This window comes from Apus apus, chromosome 4, assembly GCF_020740795.1.
Source record: "Apus apus isolate bApuApu2 chromosome 4, bApuApu2.pri.cur, whole genome shotgun sequence".
Classification (NCBI taxonomy): Eukaryota; Metazoa; Chordata; class Aves; order Apodiformes; family Apodidae; genus Apus; species Apus apus.
Genome location: NC_067285.1, coordinates 95,891,002 through 95,908,714, shown reverse-complemented (window position 1 = coordinate 95,908,714; position 17,713 = coordinate 95,891,002). Strand labels below are relative to the sequence as shown.

General features: G+C 35.7%; 1 protein-coding gene across 3 annotated transcripts in view; it reads left to right on the top strand.

Moving 5' to 3' along the window:
* The window catches only part of RBPJ (recombination signal binding protein for immunoglobulin kappa J region), a 150,942-nt gene that overhangs the window by 125,279 nt on the left and 7,950 nt on the right, over positions 1-17,713 (top strand). For all 3 annotated transcript variants that reach the window (XM_051619990.1, XM_051619988.1, XM_051619989.1), the window contains exons 3-8: positions 1,277-1,372; positions 9,045-9,210; positions 11,014-11,188; positions 12,737-12,874; positions 13,083-13,195; positions 15,229-15,369. In XM_051619990.1, coding sequence (XP_051475950.1) covers positions 1,284-1,372; positions 9,045-9,210; positions 11,014-11,188; positions 12,737-12,874; positions 13,083-13,195; positions 15,229-15,369 — 822 coding nt within the window. In that variant the 5' untranslated portion in view covers positions 1,277-1,283. The remainder of the gene's footprint in view (positions 1-1,276; positions 1,373-9,044; positions 9,211-11,013; positions 11,189-12,736; positions 12,875-13,082; positions 13,196-15,228; positions 15,370-17,713) is intronic.

Genomic DNA, 17,713 nt, shown 5'->3' with positions numbered 1-17,713 from the left:
TTATAGCAGCCTTTCAGTACCTGAAGTGGGCCTACAGAAAAGCTGGAGAGGGACCTTTCATCAGAGAAGATAGTGATAGGACAAGAGGTAATGGTTTTAAACTGAGAGAGGGGAGATTTAAGTTAGATATTAGGAAGAAATTCTTAACTGTAAGGTTGGTGAGGAACTGGAATGGGTTGCCAAGGGAGGTTGTTGATGCCCCATCCCTGGAGGTTTTTAAGGCCAGGTTGGACGAGGTTCTGTGCAACCTGGTCTAGTGGTAGGGTTCCCTGGTCATGACAGGGGGGTTGGAACTTGATCTTTAAGGTCCCTTCCAACATTAATGATTCTATGAATTCAACAATTGGGTGCAGTTCACAAAAAACCACAAAACAAAAAAATCCCTCTTCTGTAGGGTTTAATCTCTTCATGTAACTTCCCCTTAAATCGATAATTTGTTTCTCTGGTTGATGACTTGGACAATGAGTGCATTGGTGGGCATTCAACCTGCAAAAGCTCCTCCAGGGACTTAAAAGTTTCGACACAGCTAAACCCTAGGGTGTTGAATTTGGCATGCCGCTTAGTGAACAGTTAGATTATTACACAAAAGAATGGTAGAATGCATTATTCTCTTCTCTCAAGGAATTGCTATTGGTGTGTTTGAGGTAATTACAGCTTTTATATGACGTCTGTCATTACAGTGATAGAAAATAGAAAAGCTTTTTTTTTTTTTTTTTAACCTGATTGCATGCAGGAAGTAAAGGCTTTCTCTAGAAAACTAAGTGAAACAAGAAACTAAAGAATTTTAACTTTTTCTTAGTGTCTTCACAACGAAAAGAAAACTTTTCTATAAACTTTGCATTTATTTAGTTAATAGCTTAAACAAAATTCCAGAACAATTTGTCATTATCACAAGAGGCTAAATTGATTAAGGAGACAATATTGAAATAATAAAGTGTGTTCTAATAAAATATTTATGGTATACTACTTTACAAAATCAGACTTTGAACATGATACAATGGTTGGCATTGTAGAATTTTACCTGACAAGCATAATTATTTCTGGACAATGTAGTAATTGTAAATCACCACAGACCCCTACTTCTAGCTTCATGCAAGATGGGTGCTTCCTTTTGCTGTGTAATTGTCATGAAAAGCAAAACAGTATCTTCTTGATCTTATTAATGGTTGTGTTCTTTGAATTTCAAGGTTTTTTTCTAAAGCTGTCTTTATTTATTTAATTATTTGATTATAAACAGAACCTAAAGAACTTTCAAAGCTTGTTTTGTCTTCTTTAGGGAAGCAATGCGAAATTACCTAAAGGAGCGAGGGGATCAAACTGTGCTAATACTCCACGCAAAAGTTGCGCAGAAATCATATGGAAATGAAAAAAGGTAAGTCTCTGTTCAATCCTGGGCTTCCTCTACATCTCCCAGCTAGGGAAAATATAGTGTGTACTCTGGTGTGTAGTACATTGCAGAATTCCTCAGGTTGTACTGTAGTCTGAAAAAAATGTAAACCAAAATGTGTTCTTGTAAATAATTATGTTACGAATGTTGCAAATTTGTGGAATTCAATGTAGTGATACCTGTTTATACCAACAGGTTCTCTGTAGGTGAGGATCTTCCATTGAACTAAAATTGCTCTAATTTTAAACCTTCCATTTTAAGTTTGGTGCAAACAAGGCAATTAATGGTGACTATTTCTAGAGGAGGTTTTTTCTGAGTAATTTCATATTAGTGTGAAATGGAAATGTCTAGCCTCATTAAGATGCTTTTCTGAATCATATTTGTAATAGCTTTAAAAAGAATGTCAGGTCAATCATAATTATATTTATGATAAACATGCTCTTGTAAAAACAAATAAATTACAAGTTACCATAATAGGCAGTTTTCTAAGTTACAGAATCTTCAGGAGGATGTCAAGTTGAATGCTTTTTAGGCAAAGGTGAATTTCCTGCAGTCTTCTGTGGGTTGTTTTCATTGCATGACTAGTTGAAAGCAAGTAGGATGGTTCTTCATATGCAGATTTCTAGTCCTCTCGTGATGAAATAGAATTTAAATATAAATAATACTTTTCCATCTTCAATTTCAGTAAAATAAGTAGTGCAGTATTTGGTTAGTTTTGAGATACTTTGTATTATTATTTGTTCACCAAAAACCCCCCACATATTCAACACATTAAAAGATCTAAAGGTTTCACCTTTCTTTGCCACTGTTGCACAAGTCCTTTTGCATCATTACATTTTTTGCAGTTTTCTGAAATTTCAGATTTTAACGTTTATGTATGAAAGTGTTAGCAAACAGGAATATTAGAATTAAACCTGCAAAGTTCTTGGATTGCTACCGATCTAAATCACACTTCCTGATGTTTGTGAGTCACAGAGATATAGATTGTATTTTCAACTGTTCTTCAGTATTCTGTGCCTGAGTACTTGTCTTTCAATGTGTGTTCAGGCAGTGTCCAGGTTCTGCAGCACGGGATTGTTTACTCAAAGTGCTTTTTAGATCTTCCTGAAATTCTCGATGAGAATTGAATGGGAAGTCAGCGAAAGAGGAAGGAGGAGGTGCACAGATGCAGCCACATATTCTGTGTATCTCATGTGTAACTATACAGCCCTTTTGCTCACTGCCATTATTAAGTGCAAAAGGGTTGCAATGCAAGGCCTTACTAGCAGCAGATGGTAGATTTAACCCTTTGCAACAAACTCAACAGCCAAGTTGAGTTTTCAGGTTTTCAAGATTTTTACATTAAGACCATTTCTGAAGTGAGTTGTTTTGCATATATGTGCTTTATAGACAGAAAAAGATTTCATACCTCTTTTTGTGGGAAATTCCATGTTTTCTGTGTGGTTTCATTATGGCATGGATATAATGATGGTGAGACACTTGAACAGGTTGCCCAGGGAAGTTGGGGATACTCCCTCCCTGGAAATGTTCAAGGCTGGATGTGGCTTTGAGCAATCTGGTCTAGTGGGAGGTGTCCCTGCACCCCCACCCCCGTGCAGGGGGATTGGAACTAGATGATCTTTGAAGGTCCCTTCCAATGCAAACCATGTCTGATTCTATGATAATCTGATTAATTTTTGTTCAAAAAATAGTTACGTCGATTTGCACTATTGCTGGAACTAAGAATCCAGGTTACAAAAGGAATTATTTCTTAAATTTTACATGTTCGTCAAGTAAATATAGAGCCTAAAAAAACCCTAAACAAACTTCCACCTTTTGTTCCTGTCTTTAAATGATGTTTGTTGTGAAATCATTGAAAATATTTATCATTAATAAACTTTGCATGGCACAGTTAAAAGGTTAGCGTGATAACTTTCAGTGTTTTGGTGAGGATTGGTAGATGGTGAAATAAATAACTGTGTTGAAAATTAGATGTAGATGGTGCAGATCTGGCATTAGTGTGGTGTGGTTTAAATAGGCCTCACAGAAACGTAATTCCAGGTTGTTGCCACATGGATGGGAACTTCCTGGAATAATTGGAGAGTGTTCTTGATAGTTTATCCATACATAACCATAATGAAAGGAGGTTTCTTTCTTTTTTGACTGGACTTTTCTTTTTAGCCTTGCTCTTCCCAGATTTACTGTTGTGGAGTTTAACTAAGAAGTCAAGAGGTAAGAAGCTCAGGGAGGGACTTGAGTTTAGTTTTAAGACTTTGCCTAATGCTTCCTGTTGAATGGCTGTCATCTTTCAAAGGCATTCAGCTGATATTCAGGTGATATTTAGTCCTGATGAGTGTGGGTGTTTGGCTTGTGCTGCTGGTATTTTTTCCATAATTACCATTCTCTCTTCAGAGTCTGAACAGTGGGAACATTTAACAGCTTAAAGGACTGAAGTGTTTTGGATTCCAAGACATAATTCATTAAAGACTGAGAGCCAGATTGGTATTTGTGGATTACATGCTGTTCTGAGTTTAAACCTTATCACCACTGATGAGCCTGAGAATGGTCTAGCTTCATCTTGTTTTACGGCTGTTAGTGAAGGACACCTCTAAATCCTCATGAAGGCAAAGAGTTCTGCAAGATGAATGCAGGGATTACTTGGATTATTTGGAAAAGTGAAACTTTGAGAATAGAAGCCTGTGGTTTGAAAAGAGCACTGACTGCATTAGAGCTAGGTAGCAATGGCATGAAAGGATTTTAGGTTACTTTCTCCCCTTGCTTCCTGGCAAGTTCAGTTAGGGTAGCTTCTCTACTTCTGAAGTACTATATTTTCTCTGTATTGATTGGGCTGAAGGGACTGAAGGAGTGTTGTTCTCTCCTTTGGTGAGTGTCTGATTTAAAACCATATTCTGGGTGGTGCCAAATGCTGTCGTTGAAGTCAAGACTTGGAAACCACTAGAAATGACCTTGTTCTTCCCTTAAAGTCATTTGGAATGAAGGCGAGCATCCTTAGACAAATCTCAGCTTGGTTTTTTGCCATGGAAAAATGTTCAGTTTCAAGTTGGTCTGGTGGAATAGATCTGTCATAACAAAAGACTAACAGCTTGCTTCTGTTTGCTATACTTACTGAGCTGGGAATCTAACACAGAGGTGGTAATACTATGGTCTTTCCTTGCTTGAGTGGCCTGTGAAATTGTAGTGTAATAAGGTACTGCTGGGATGCCCTTTATTTTCTGGAGATTGATCCTCTGACCTTTCCTGGCTAATACGACTTCCAATGTTAAACTCATTTAAAACTGCCCATAGTTTTAATTACACTGATCACAAATTCTTGGAAGATGCATGGAGGAGCATCACAAGAGCCTCTTCTGAGAAACTAAGAGTTCACAACAAAATGTTGTAGATATACATTAAACACATGAAGCATTTGCAGAGATGCAGTGTCCCAAAATACTACCCTGGTTCAGTCACTGTGCTTTATGTCAGCAAGTGGGAAGAAATGAATCCACATCTTGTCATGTAACTCTAACAAGTGTGGGATAGCTTTTCTCCAGGAAAGACATTGCTGGCTGGTATACTTACAGTGACAAACGAGCTCATGGAGTTGTTTCCTAATAGATTTAATGGGGGTTTTTTTAATCAAGTTCTTAGATGTTTACCTCATGGAAAAATGTCCTGTGTTGTTTTACCACTCATTCAGCAAGAAATTGCCAGTCTGCTCATAGCACAGAGAACAGGTTTTAAGAGAATGTTGTAAATCCAGTGAGGAAATTACATGCTGCGTGGTTTTCTACTTGTACTGAAAATCACATTCACATTTGCATTCCTACTTGCATCGAAAATGTTTTATTAATGAGATAACCTGTTTTCAGCAGTTATTTTATACATATCAAAGACACTTTCTTCAATCCTCTGTGAAAATTAGAAATATGAGGATACTCATGGTTAATTGACACTATCTTGGATAGAAAATTTTTAGTTAAACTCTTCTATACTGAGTTTCTGGGATTGCAAATATGAAGTAAAAACCTTCCAGACCATACTTGTTTGTATCTGAAGGATAAGAGGCTGAAACATAAGAAAATTCATTCAGATTTTCAATGTCCAGATTTTCTTTCCACTTGGTAATTTTAACAAAACTTAAAATTGTCTCAGCTGCAAAAGGTTCTTTGTTCAGTAAGTCATAGTTTTCCAAGGTTTTTCTCTGTGTTCTAATTTTAAAAGAGCGCTTCAGTTGTGGCTTGTTTTCTCTTCATCAATGGGCTAAAACTTATTTCTTAATCAGTCTTCATTGCCATCTAGTGGCCGTAGTTATTCAGAGGACTTCGTTTAGAATAAAGTTGATATGAAAAAAGGATGGGATTTTTTGTGTTCTAACCAGTAAGAGACACAAAAGAGTACATGAGAAAGAAAGATGAATGTGTGATGTTTGCTTTATGATGTTATACTTATTTGGAATTCAAGAGGTTTGGTTTATTTTTTGCAAAGCATTGCTCTGGTAATAAAGGTTGAATATTTATTTTTACTCTGTGTATAATTTCTTCATTGGAAATAACTTACAATTGTTGACAATAAAATTAGGGGGATACATCAATTAACACTGAAAGGTTCTTGTATTGTCATTCAATTTTGAGAGTTGAGAAGCTGACTAGGTATGTGGTATGCTTTTTCTGGCAATCTGAGTTTGTTTCTAGAAGATTAAGTCTTGAGTAAATGCATCTGTTGCTTGAAGTTTCTTCCCCAAAACTTTGCACTTCCTAATCTTGGAGTTAGTTCATAACCCCCATCTGGAAAGTATTGTTCATAGGGGATCACCATAATGTTTCCCTATCTAGGCTCTTATCCACTTGCTTCCCTCCCACCCATAGGTATATCTCTGTATATCTATATATTTTTAAAAATGTGGTCACAGTTGTTTGCAGTAGAAATTTTCTCAATGTAATGCTAAGGCCTTCCTTTGTTTTGGTTTTCTGTTTTCTTAAAAAGTGCTGAAAGTTTCAGCAACCAGTGGATGAGCCTTCAAATAGATTTTTAACAACAGTTAATGGTACTTACATCTAGATGTGGAGTGAAATAGGGCATATAAAGTAGATTGGTCATGGAGAAAGTAAATATGCACATTGTATACTTAATATTAATTTTATTGTTTGGCCATTGTCATTGCACTGTCTCCCTCACGAACCTAAGTACTCTTGAAGTAATTTTTCCTTTAGGGTAGAGGAGCATTTGAGGCAAATTAGGTCATGTCATCTGTGCTATTTGAAATAAATGCAAATGAAAAGTAGGAAATGCATTCCTGGTTTTAAGAACAAGAATTTGTAGTAGCAAGGGGAGGATTTAATTGATATGCAATAGAAACTGGTGATGTTCTTAAATAAAACCCTACGCATCATTCAGCATCTTCATGAAGAAAGCTGAAACAAAGGTCACATAGCAGGAGTTAAGAAGCAAAAGGCAGAACAACAAGCAAAAAGGGAATACATAGTGTGTGTGCTGTTTGATGGCATTTATTACTACTTATTCTTTCTATGCATGGTGATTTTCAAATTTCAGATTTTCTTTTCTTAAAGCTGTGAAGTTACAAAAACACATTCTGATGTCAGATAATTACAAATTTCAGCTTTATGATTCATGGCTGGGCTAGTGGAATTATTTTCTTGTGCTGCTACTGCAAAAGTGTTAATTTTTATTTTTGAGGCAGTTTATAGTGTGCTTTATGAAGTTGACAGTTCCATTAGGAAACATCTGCTTTACAAATTGGCAAGTTTTTACCTCTTCCCTTGGTTCTTTGTATTATGCATTTTCAATTGGAAGAAGAAAAATTCCAGAGCCTTTAATATGACTCATAATTACCTAAGCATGAAAAAATGTTAGTTGTTAAACTTTGAATAGTTTGCATTTACAGGTAGCTTTCTATTAATTCATCACTCCATATTTATAAAAATTTCTACGCTTCAGAACAGGGTGAAGGCAATAAAAGGGGCAAATAATTGTTGTCTTTGCTGAAGTCATTATCATAATAGAGGGAATATAGCATTTGTTTCATTGTGTTTGCAATTGTTATGTTTAAAAAGCAATCTGTAGGAGCAGTTTCAGAAATTAATTTAATGGGCTTCTCAACCATGCAGTTGTTTTGATGTCACATAGCAAGCCACTTTCTACAAATTCTCTTTTATAGGAAGTCTTTTTTCAAACCAGAGCACCATACTTCTGAATATATATTTAAGCTGCATATTGTTATATCTCATCGGTTTTGTTGTGTTTTAAAGTGTTAACTTAAATGAAAAAAATTCACTGTGGATTTATTTACAATATAGAATGTTTTAATTTTTTGCCTGCAGGGGACAATTTTTGGTCATTATCATAACCACTGAGACATTTTGAATTGCAGTAAAACTCGAAGTTTGGTTATTTTTCTCTAGCAAAGAATATACATTAATTGTGTGCATTAACTGAAAGTGTTACAAATCTTTGCATTTATCTATTGGATTCTTAATATTTACATTTTATTATTGCCTGATAGCACATGACTTTTGTTTCATCTATTAAGGATTTTGTTACTTAGAAAAGCATTTTATATCTGTTAAAGGTAATTTTGCTGAACAGTTGAGATAAATACATGTATTAGACTTGATTTTCATACTAAAGTATATTAGACTTGATTTTCAAACTAAAGCTGACATCCAGTAGTTGAGGTTTATATGGTGTTAAATAATCCATGAATTTAATTGTCCCAAACAAAATAATAAAAAAAAAACCCTACATAACTACCTGTATAAATTAAGAGTTGTATTTGGCTTTCAAAAGTGCCAAGTTAAGCACTACTCTCGAATTTGAAAAAAATGGAATTAAAGAAACTTTGATTAGTGGTCTTCACCCTTCATTCCTTCTCAGCTAGCTCACAAATTTTTGTGCTTATTCTGTTTTTTTAACTTTGATCTTAGCTAAATGATGATAAAAACACTGCAACTGTTGGCCAAATGTAAAGTCAAAAGGGGTCGGGATTTGTGTTTTAACAATTTGCAGAAACTTCAAGACCGATACATTGTATTATAATACTGCACTGCAATTGGAGCATGTTGCTGTAAGGAGCATCTGGACTGACTTCAGTCAGTGCTGCCAAAGACTAGATTGTGTGTTGTACACTTACTGATGAAGGTGTAAAATCATCTTGTCCCTTTATAACTGAAGATAGATTTATGCTTGAATAGAATGAACTTTATCCATGCTAATGATGAAACACTAAATGTTTAGGAATTATATTCAGGAGTTGTCCATTAAATTCATTTGTAGAACTGTTCTGTATGTATTAATTGTTGCATCATGTTAAGCACCTACAAAATGTAAAACACTGTCATTGCTTTATCAAGGCCTTTTTGCTTTCCCCTTAAAACTCTTCTTTGTAAAGGGTAGACAATGTTTTTCTTTTGTGGAGATGCAGGCTGTTACCTATGATATATTGAACTAGAAAGATACTCAATGATAGTGCATCTAATGCTGATTTTTTTCCTTGCTTTCTCTTTTCATTTGTGTTTTAGAAAATCTTCAGAAGCGTGCATGTATAAACGCGAAGGTGAAGTATGAATGGGCTGAGAATGCTTTGGATGCATGACAGTTTCTGTCTCAGTAATTTTCTTGAAAGCTGCATGTAATCTCAAAATGCATTTTTCGTTTTCAGGTTCTTTTGTCCTCCTCCATGTGTGTATCTTATGGGCAGTGGATGGAAGAAAAAAAAAGAGCAGATGGAACGGGATGGTTGCACTGAGCAAGAGTCACAACCGTGCGCCTTCATTGGAATAGGAAACAGCGACCAAGAAATGCAGCAGCTGAACTTGGAAGGAAAGGTAGAAAAACTGTAATAAACCATTCCAAAGGGTACTATGGTTACATGGTGCATATTTTAAGGAATCCTTTTTCTTATTTTGGGGAACTTTGTTACCCTGTAGAAGATATTACATAAGTAGTTTTTAAAAATCCTTCAAAAATATATAGGACAATTTAATAGCTAGATTTAGTTCATGGGATCATAGCAGGGATCATTAACCTGTCATTTGTAGGTTGTTGATTCAGAATCAATAAACTGTTAGGATATTTGGTAGGCATCAATGGTTAATTGAAGTAAGGTTTCTGGATCAAACTCTATGTCCCTCTCCCTGGCTTGTATGAATGGATATGGTGGATCTCATAAAGGAAGTATCTGAAAAACATGCTGCTTGAAGTGGTCTTTAAGTCCCTTTGCATAAAATACAATTAAAATGGCATCTTAATAAATTTAGTATATTACTTTTTTGCAGTGATATAAATTGCTACAAGTTGTTTTTTTTTAGAAGATATTTGTGATTACTTTAACAGTTGGGATAGAACTGGCAGCAGGAGTGCTCGTTTTTACTGGTTGTTTTATTAAGCAGTACTTTATAGCTACCTAGTGTTTCCAACACAGTCTGTTTAGAAACGCATCATATTTTGCCGAATAGGAAAAGAATAATAAAAGTTCTCTCTCAGAATTATTTTAAGCCCCTTTTGTCACATAGCATAAACATTTAGTCAACAGTAACTTTCTAGTGTTTCAAAAGCCAATCATTTCCCATCCTTTCAAGAAAAGTTTGAGTCAACACATTTTCTACACAGAGCTGCCTGTGTACCTCTACTCAAGTGTAATTTTTAGTGGGGCTTTAACACAGCTACAGTCTCTAACAATCTGCTTTCCAGTTACAGAATCACACTTAGGTTAGAAAAGACCTTCAAGATCATTGAGTCCAACCATTAACCCTACTCTGCCAAGTCCATAACAAGTACTAAGCCATATCCCTAAGTACCATATCTAGATGACTTTTAAACACATCCAGGGATGGTGACTGAACCACCTCCCTGGGCAGCATGTTCCAGTGTCTGACAACCCTTTCAGTGAAAAAGTTTTTCCTAATTTCTAGTCTAAACCTCCCTTGGTGCAGCTTGAGGCCATTTCCTCTTGTTCTATCACCAGTTACTTGTGAGAAGAGACCAGAACCTACTTCTCTACAAGCTCCTTTCAGGTAGTTAGTTGTAGAGGGCAATGAGGTCTCCCCTCAGCCTCCTTTTCTTCAGACTGAATAGCCCTAGTTCCCTCGGGCGTTCCTCGTAAGAATCATAGAATCATAGAATCCTAGGGGTTGGAAGGGACCTTGAAAGATCATCTAGTCCAACCCCGCTTGTTCTCGAGGCACTTCACCAGCTTCGTTGCCCTTCTTTGGATACACTCCAGGACCTTGATGTTCTTCCTACATTGAGGTGCCCAAAACTGGACACAATATTTGAGGTGTGGCCTCACCAATGCTAAGTACATGAGGGACAATCCCCTCGCTGGTCCTGCTTGCCACACTATTTCTAATACAGGCCAGGATGCCATTGGTCTTCTTGGCCACGTGGGCACAAGTTCTGCTAAGGGTCTTTAGAAAGACACTAAACTACTGAAGTTGAGAGTTAAACTTGACAAAGCTAAACAGTAGCCATAAAATATACCCATGTAGAAGAGATGGAAAAAGAAGTTTCTGTTCTGTTTTAGAAACTATCGCGTCAGTTTTCCTGTTTTGTTTATTACTCAATATATATATAGTTTATTGAACTGAGTTGACTTGAAAGAAGAAACAACAGTATGTTTTCACCTACAGAATTATTGCACTGCCAAAACATTATACATATCAGACTCAGACAAGAGAAAGCACTTCATGTTATCAGTAAAAATGTTCTATGGCAATAGTGACGACATCGGTGTGTTCCTCAGTAAACGGATCAAAGTAATCTCCAAACCTTCTAAAAAGAAACAGTCACTGAAAAATGCAGACTGTAAGTATTTTACAATTCTTTATGTAGCAAATCATCTTGCCTCCTCCTGATTTTTTCCTTATGTGCTCTGAGGTCTGAACACAAGCCAGATACAACTAAATGAATTAAATTTTCAGTTTGTTGTTTTGCTAATGTATTTCAGAACTGTACAGTGTATTTTTAAGTATTTCAATATAGATATGCACTATACACACTGTTTAGTTTTAGGAGTCATGATTAATTTTTCAGTAAATAGAGAAGATCCACCAAAAAAACTTCATTATGAGGAATGCATCCTTTTAAACAGATGTGTAAAGAATGCTCTACCTCAGCTTTCTAAGCTGTTGGAGCTCATAAGCTGCCATGATCTGTTGTTTAGAATGTCTTGATCAGTATCAAAGAGATAGGTTTCAGATTGTGATAAATGAGTAGCATCATATTATCCAAAGTGCACTTTGTCACATCACAGCCACCTTCTTACTGTCTGATGCCATTTTCATGTTGGTTTTATTTTTAATATCTTTTGTGTGGTTCCCTGTAAGTAATTGGTTATGAAATCTGGATGGTGATATTTCACACAGATTTATTTGCTTACCGTGTTTTTCAACTAAAGGTATCTCTGGTGCTAATGTATAATTGGGAGCATTTTTGCTTTTCCGCCAAAGTTCTTGCCTGCGTACCACTGGAGCACCTCAAGAGATACCCTTTTTTTTTTGTTTGTTTTGTTTTTCTCTCTCTCTTCACTAGTGCTTTAAAAGGCTCTTCCATCTGTGTTGGGCTGGAACCCATTCACCTATGGAATGTGGATCTCGGGGCCGCTAGCTTGCCACATGACTAAAGGCAATCTGTTGCTGTGGAGTTCACACCCGTGGGCTCAGAGTATGCACTGTTGACTTTGTATTCAGACAGATAGTTTTGATGGACAGTGAATATGAACCAAGCATTCTTCAATTGTAAATATGAACCACGTAGAAGAAACGTGCCAGTTTGATGGCGGAGTGCTAGCTGCTGATTTATTTTTTTTTAGGAGAGCAGACTTTCTCTCTTGGAGAGCATTTCTCTCTCTTGAATGTTAAGTAAGTTCAGATCTGAGAAAATTTCAAGTTGCATGGTTACAATTTTACATACTTATGTCTGTCTTCCTTTCAATTGATTGTGATTTGTAAGGATTTTTCTTTATACTTCAGATATACTTCAAATGATCACTGAAAATTGTCTAAGTACTTCACATGGGCAAGCTAAACCTTCTGCTGAAATAAGCAGTTGTTGGAGAACTGTTAGCAGGAGTTTTCAGCTGGCAAGCACTTACCCACTTGGCTAAGTGGCAAAATTCTGTGAACTAGCATGCCTTTGGAGAACAGCCTTTGTGTGTGTTATCCCACTTATAATTCTGTGATTATTTTTGTTCTGTCACAAATATAAGTATTTTCTAAATTAACCAATAGTTGAGAATGATTTCTTGATTTCCAGTATTCATCAGTTTATTTTACTGTATTTGTGACTTTTTGTACTTTTCTATGTCATAATGAAGTAATTTGATAATCTCAAGTCTGTATGTGTTCCTTACAGTATGTATTGCATCAGGGACAAAAGTGGCACTATTTAATAGACTCCGATCCCAAACAGTTAGCACCAGATATTTGCACGTAGAAGGTGGTAATTTCCATGCCAGTTCACAACAGTGGGGAGCATTTTACATTCACCTCTGTAAGTAAAAGTGAAACAATATATTTTTTCACCTCACTCCCTCCATCCCCACATAAAAAAGTCCTGTGTTTTTTCCTTCATATTAGTTGCCCATACACAGATTTGTTACTGAGTGTATATTTGATGCCATAATGTGGTGTTGAATGTTCTTTGTACCAAGGAATACAGTGATTAAAACAAATAATGTGGAAATTCATATTTCATGCAGTGGATGATGATGAATCAGAAGGAGAAGAATTCACAGTGAGAGATGGCTACATTCATTATGGGCAGACTGTCAAACTTGTATGCTCAGTTACTGGCATGGCACTCCCAAGACTGGTACAGTTTAATTTCTCCAATGTTGTAATTAATTTGTAGATGGCTGCTTTGTATAATTGCATAGTTGAGTTTACATTGTTTACTACAATTTTTGGCTTTGTATGCTTCCTTTTGGGGAGTACGTTTTATATGGAAAATAGCATTCATTTTTTAAATACTGTATTTTTAAATGTGCAGATTAATTCTGTAAGCAAAGAACACCTTGTAAAATAAGCATAAGAAATTTTTCAAGTTTCAGACCTGCCAAAGTAGGTTAATCTGCAAGCTGTCCTTAAGAAAATGTCTATTTTAAAAACAGTAATGTAGGTTTCAGTGTAACAAAATACTTTAATTATTGATATTGAAAGATGATTAAAGTCTTTGCAGCCAGTAGGACTGTTGTATTTGTTGAATTCAGTAAAGCTTTGAAAATGCTTTACTGTTTTGAATCTAAAAGCACTTCTGTGTACTTCTAGGGATACATATTTATACCAATGTCAGCTTTCAAAAGCATTTTGGACCTTTATTAATACTGTCTGTTTTAAATATGGAACATTGGAAATGCCTTTGGAATTACTTTTTTTAGAAAAAGACAATTTCAGCTCTGTCACAGATACAAATTTGATTATAACCAGTTAAGTTTTGTGAACCAAAAACATTATTTTATTGCTGGATATACAGTAATGTTTTTTATAAATAAGTGTAATTATAGGGGGAGTTTCTACTGTTTTATTAACTTAATGCCAGCTTAAGTGGAATTTTATATGGCTGATAATAAACAATGCTTTCTATGAGATTTTCTGTGAAATTGTGTGAATTTCATACAAGGCTCTGCTAATTCTACTTTTAATTAAGAAACGGTTTTTAGAATGCACCAGTGTAAAACTAACCTTCCCTTCCGGCAGGTTTTTTCCCCTTCCCAGACTTATTTTACTAGGACTGTAGTGAGAAATTCTCTCCCAATATCGAATATAGCTAAAAAAGGAGATAGCCATGTTCGGAGTCAATTGTATAAAATTATCATTAAAACAGATTTTTTTTTAACTTTTATTTTTTTCCCAAATCACATTTGACAGAAAAATCCAGACCTGGTTACTACTGATCTGGTTCAGTGCACAAGTGCACATGATAATCAGTAAGAAGATCTTACTTTATTTGTGGCCTTCATGTTAATATTTTCTTACTGCTGGAAGGAGATGCCATCATTTATGATTCTGGAAACCTTATTTGTAGGTAGAAGTAGATGAAAAAATAATAGGTTAAAGGTTCCTGTTTGTTTGCTATTGTCATTCTGCCTTAAAAGACTGAAGGTGATGTGATTAAAAGGTAACTTGCAGACATTTTATAGGTTAATGCAGAAAACTTTGAAGAAACAGGTTAACCTTGAAACTCATATCGCTAATAATGCCATTTATTGTCGTTAGAAATCCCAGAGGACGTGGTTGACTTTCTGATTGTCAGTTTAGAAATCCTCAAGCACTTTGGCTTCTGCTTCTGCTGATATTGCAGAAAATGAAATAGTAAACTTTTTTCTATAAGTTGAGTTAAAATTCCAAGCTACAGATTTCCTCTCTCTCTAAGGAAATAACTTTTTCAATTAAAAAAAATAAATTAGCAAAACAGCTCTGAATGAAGTCAGCAGATATTTTTTCATTGAACTGCCAGATGTAAGGAACAATAGTTCTTTGCATTTGTCGTTAATATTTAATGACCAGCTATTGTTAAGATATGCTATGATTGTTCTGTTTGCAAAACCGTATTTAAGAGCATCTCGATACCTTTAAAGCGGTCCTTGTTTTCAATTGTTTTAATTCATCAACCTGTCTGCCTCAGAATATTCAACTGTAGTGCTGAGTGTCATTTCAGTGTTGTGTGCTTGTTTCAAAAGTATTGAGTATTATGAATCTAATGTTAATATTAAAGCGGGAGGCATGGAAATTAAAAACAAACAAACAAAAACCTTTCACTTCCTTTACTAACAGTACCTATGTAATCTCCAATATAATGAAGTACAGAAATTGTCCTAAATATTTATCTACAATTTTCATTCACAGATCATTCGAAAAGTAGATAAACAAACAGCGTTATTGGATGCAGATGATCCAGTATCGCAGCTCCATAAATGTGCGTTTTACCTTAAAGACACTGAGAGAATGTATTTGTGCCTTTCCCAGGAGAGAATAATCCAATTTCAAGTGAGTTGTTTCAAACTATTTCAATAGATGAGATGCATGGTTGTGAACTTTTCCCAAATATTAAAAAAATGTCTGAATGCCAGTTTTGTAGTTGGTTTTGAATGCGAGTCTAATATTTTGTTTTGAAAAAACAGAGGATGAAAAGCTACAAACTTTATCTGTCCCTTTCCAAATCTGTTTTGTGGTTGTTGTTTTTTTTTTTCTCATAACCTTCCACGTCTGTCTAGACAAAAATTCCCTTTTCTCTAATTGAAGAGATGGAAACACACTGTGAACTTGTGCATGCAATCGTGGTACTGTGACTTAACGTGTTGACATATGCCAATGGAGTTGCACCACTTATTTGAGCGTCCATTTCTAGATTACAGCATATAGAAAGTGGTACAGTCCATGATAGACTTTTTTAATTGTGAATTTAGCAGAGTTGCACAATCTTGCTCTTGACTAAGAGGATAAACATAGTAATTTGCAAAGCCACAGAAATTTGATTTGTCTGTGAAGAATGTAGCTGTCTCAGTTTTCAAATATTTGTTTCTCCAGCAGGTGGAGAAAAATACCCCAGCAATTTACTGTAATGGGGTTGAACCCCTAGGGAGAGCTGTAAAAAAGTAGCATAGTGTAAAATTGTTCTGACAGCTTATACAGTATGCTAACAAATTGTGGTTTTAGTCTTATATGCATGTTAGCATGCTTTTAGCAGATTTTCAGCGTGGTTCTTAACAAGACTGTGACCAAGTTTGGGCCTGCCTAAGAACTGCATATTTTTAAAAACGTTCTAGGCAGCTCAAATAGCTAAGGGTGTTAAGGGTGTGTGCCAGGAAGATGGCCAGGCTGGGGAGAGTGGGAACTTCCTTAGGAGAACAGCTATAGCTTCTTGGTTAAGAAGGTATAGGTGGGAAAAGGGAAAGCTAACTTTTTTTAAGATTTCCCTTAATATAAGGGAAAAAACAAGAAGGATTAGTAAAGGCTCAGTTGACTGCTATCCTGAATTGGAACAATGGAAAGAGAATATAAGAAGCTTTGTATTTCAGAAAACATATTAATGACTGGTGGCTCAGAATGGACAATAAAATTTTTTAATAAAATCTGTTAACTTGTGCTGACTGGCATCTCTTAGCAGGCTGTTATCACTCTTTGGTATGTACAATCACTATGGAAGATAAACTCTTTCTACCAGTGGCAGGAGAGAAATCCCCTTTTATCTGTGTTTTTCTTTTGGACCAGAAAACCAAGACTGGAGAAACAGTCATGTGTAGCATGTTTCACCTGTGTGCTCATAAGCATTTACTGTTGAATACAGTTCCTATAGTAGGGAGTTTAGACAGACTATGGCACTGTAAGAAAAAAACAAAACCCAAAAACTTTACTTTAGGTTGACAAGTCTCTCTTGGATGAATGGAAATAGCCCAATATAGAGACCTTAGGGGCTTAAAGCTGTAAAAAGCAGGTCAGCATGACCCTACAAAACTCTTGACATTCAGTTGCTGAAGTACCAGCCATATCTCTCTTTAAATATGTCCATGTATTCTGAAGAATAAAGAAGGAATATAAGTAAAGCCTTACTGGATCAGAACATAGTCTGTATCTATGTCTAACAGCAGCAATAGATGATGCTTACAGGAAGTAGGCAGAGCTGGTCACTTTCACGCAGTCCAATGCAATTGTACTCCAACAGTATCCACAATTCTTGTATTAAGGGTTGTTGAAGGCTGCATCCTTCGCTGTGTCTTTCAGTATCATTTTGTAGATGTGTGGTCCATCAGTTTTGATTCCTTTTTAATGTACTGATGCTCGCTTTTTCTGGAGTATGCTGTGGCAGAGAGTTCAAGAGGTTTTCTTTCCTCTGTGTAGTAAACTATTGCTGTGTTTGTTTTGAATGAGTAGTTTTTGGTAGTGATTCCTAGTTCCAGTTTTGCAAAATGTAGTGAGCAACTTTATGCATCAATATCTTATGTTCTTCTCTCCAAACTGGACAGTTACAGTCTTTTCAATTTCTTCTCAAAGGTCAGCAGCTCCTTGGTGAATTTAGTTGTCCCTACTGTACGTTCTCTTTTTTTACCATGGCTTTGTTAAATGGGAGGACCAGAACTGCACACAGTATTCCAGAATCAAGTGAACAAAGGATTTACACTGGCAAAATAATACCTGATATCTTGTTCTCAATATTTTTTCTGATGGTGTCCAATGTTCTGTTGCTACTTGCAGCTGCCACTGCACATTGAGCTAGGGATTTTTTTGCCCTCTATGTTCATTTTTATATCCTTCTGGACATAAAATCCATGCAATTGTAACAGAATTTAAATAATTGAAAATATTAAGATCATGCAGAAGTTTGAAAAATTTA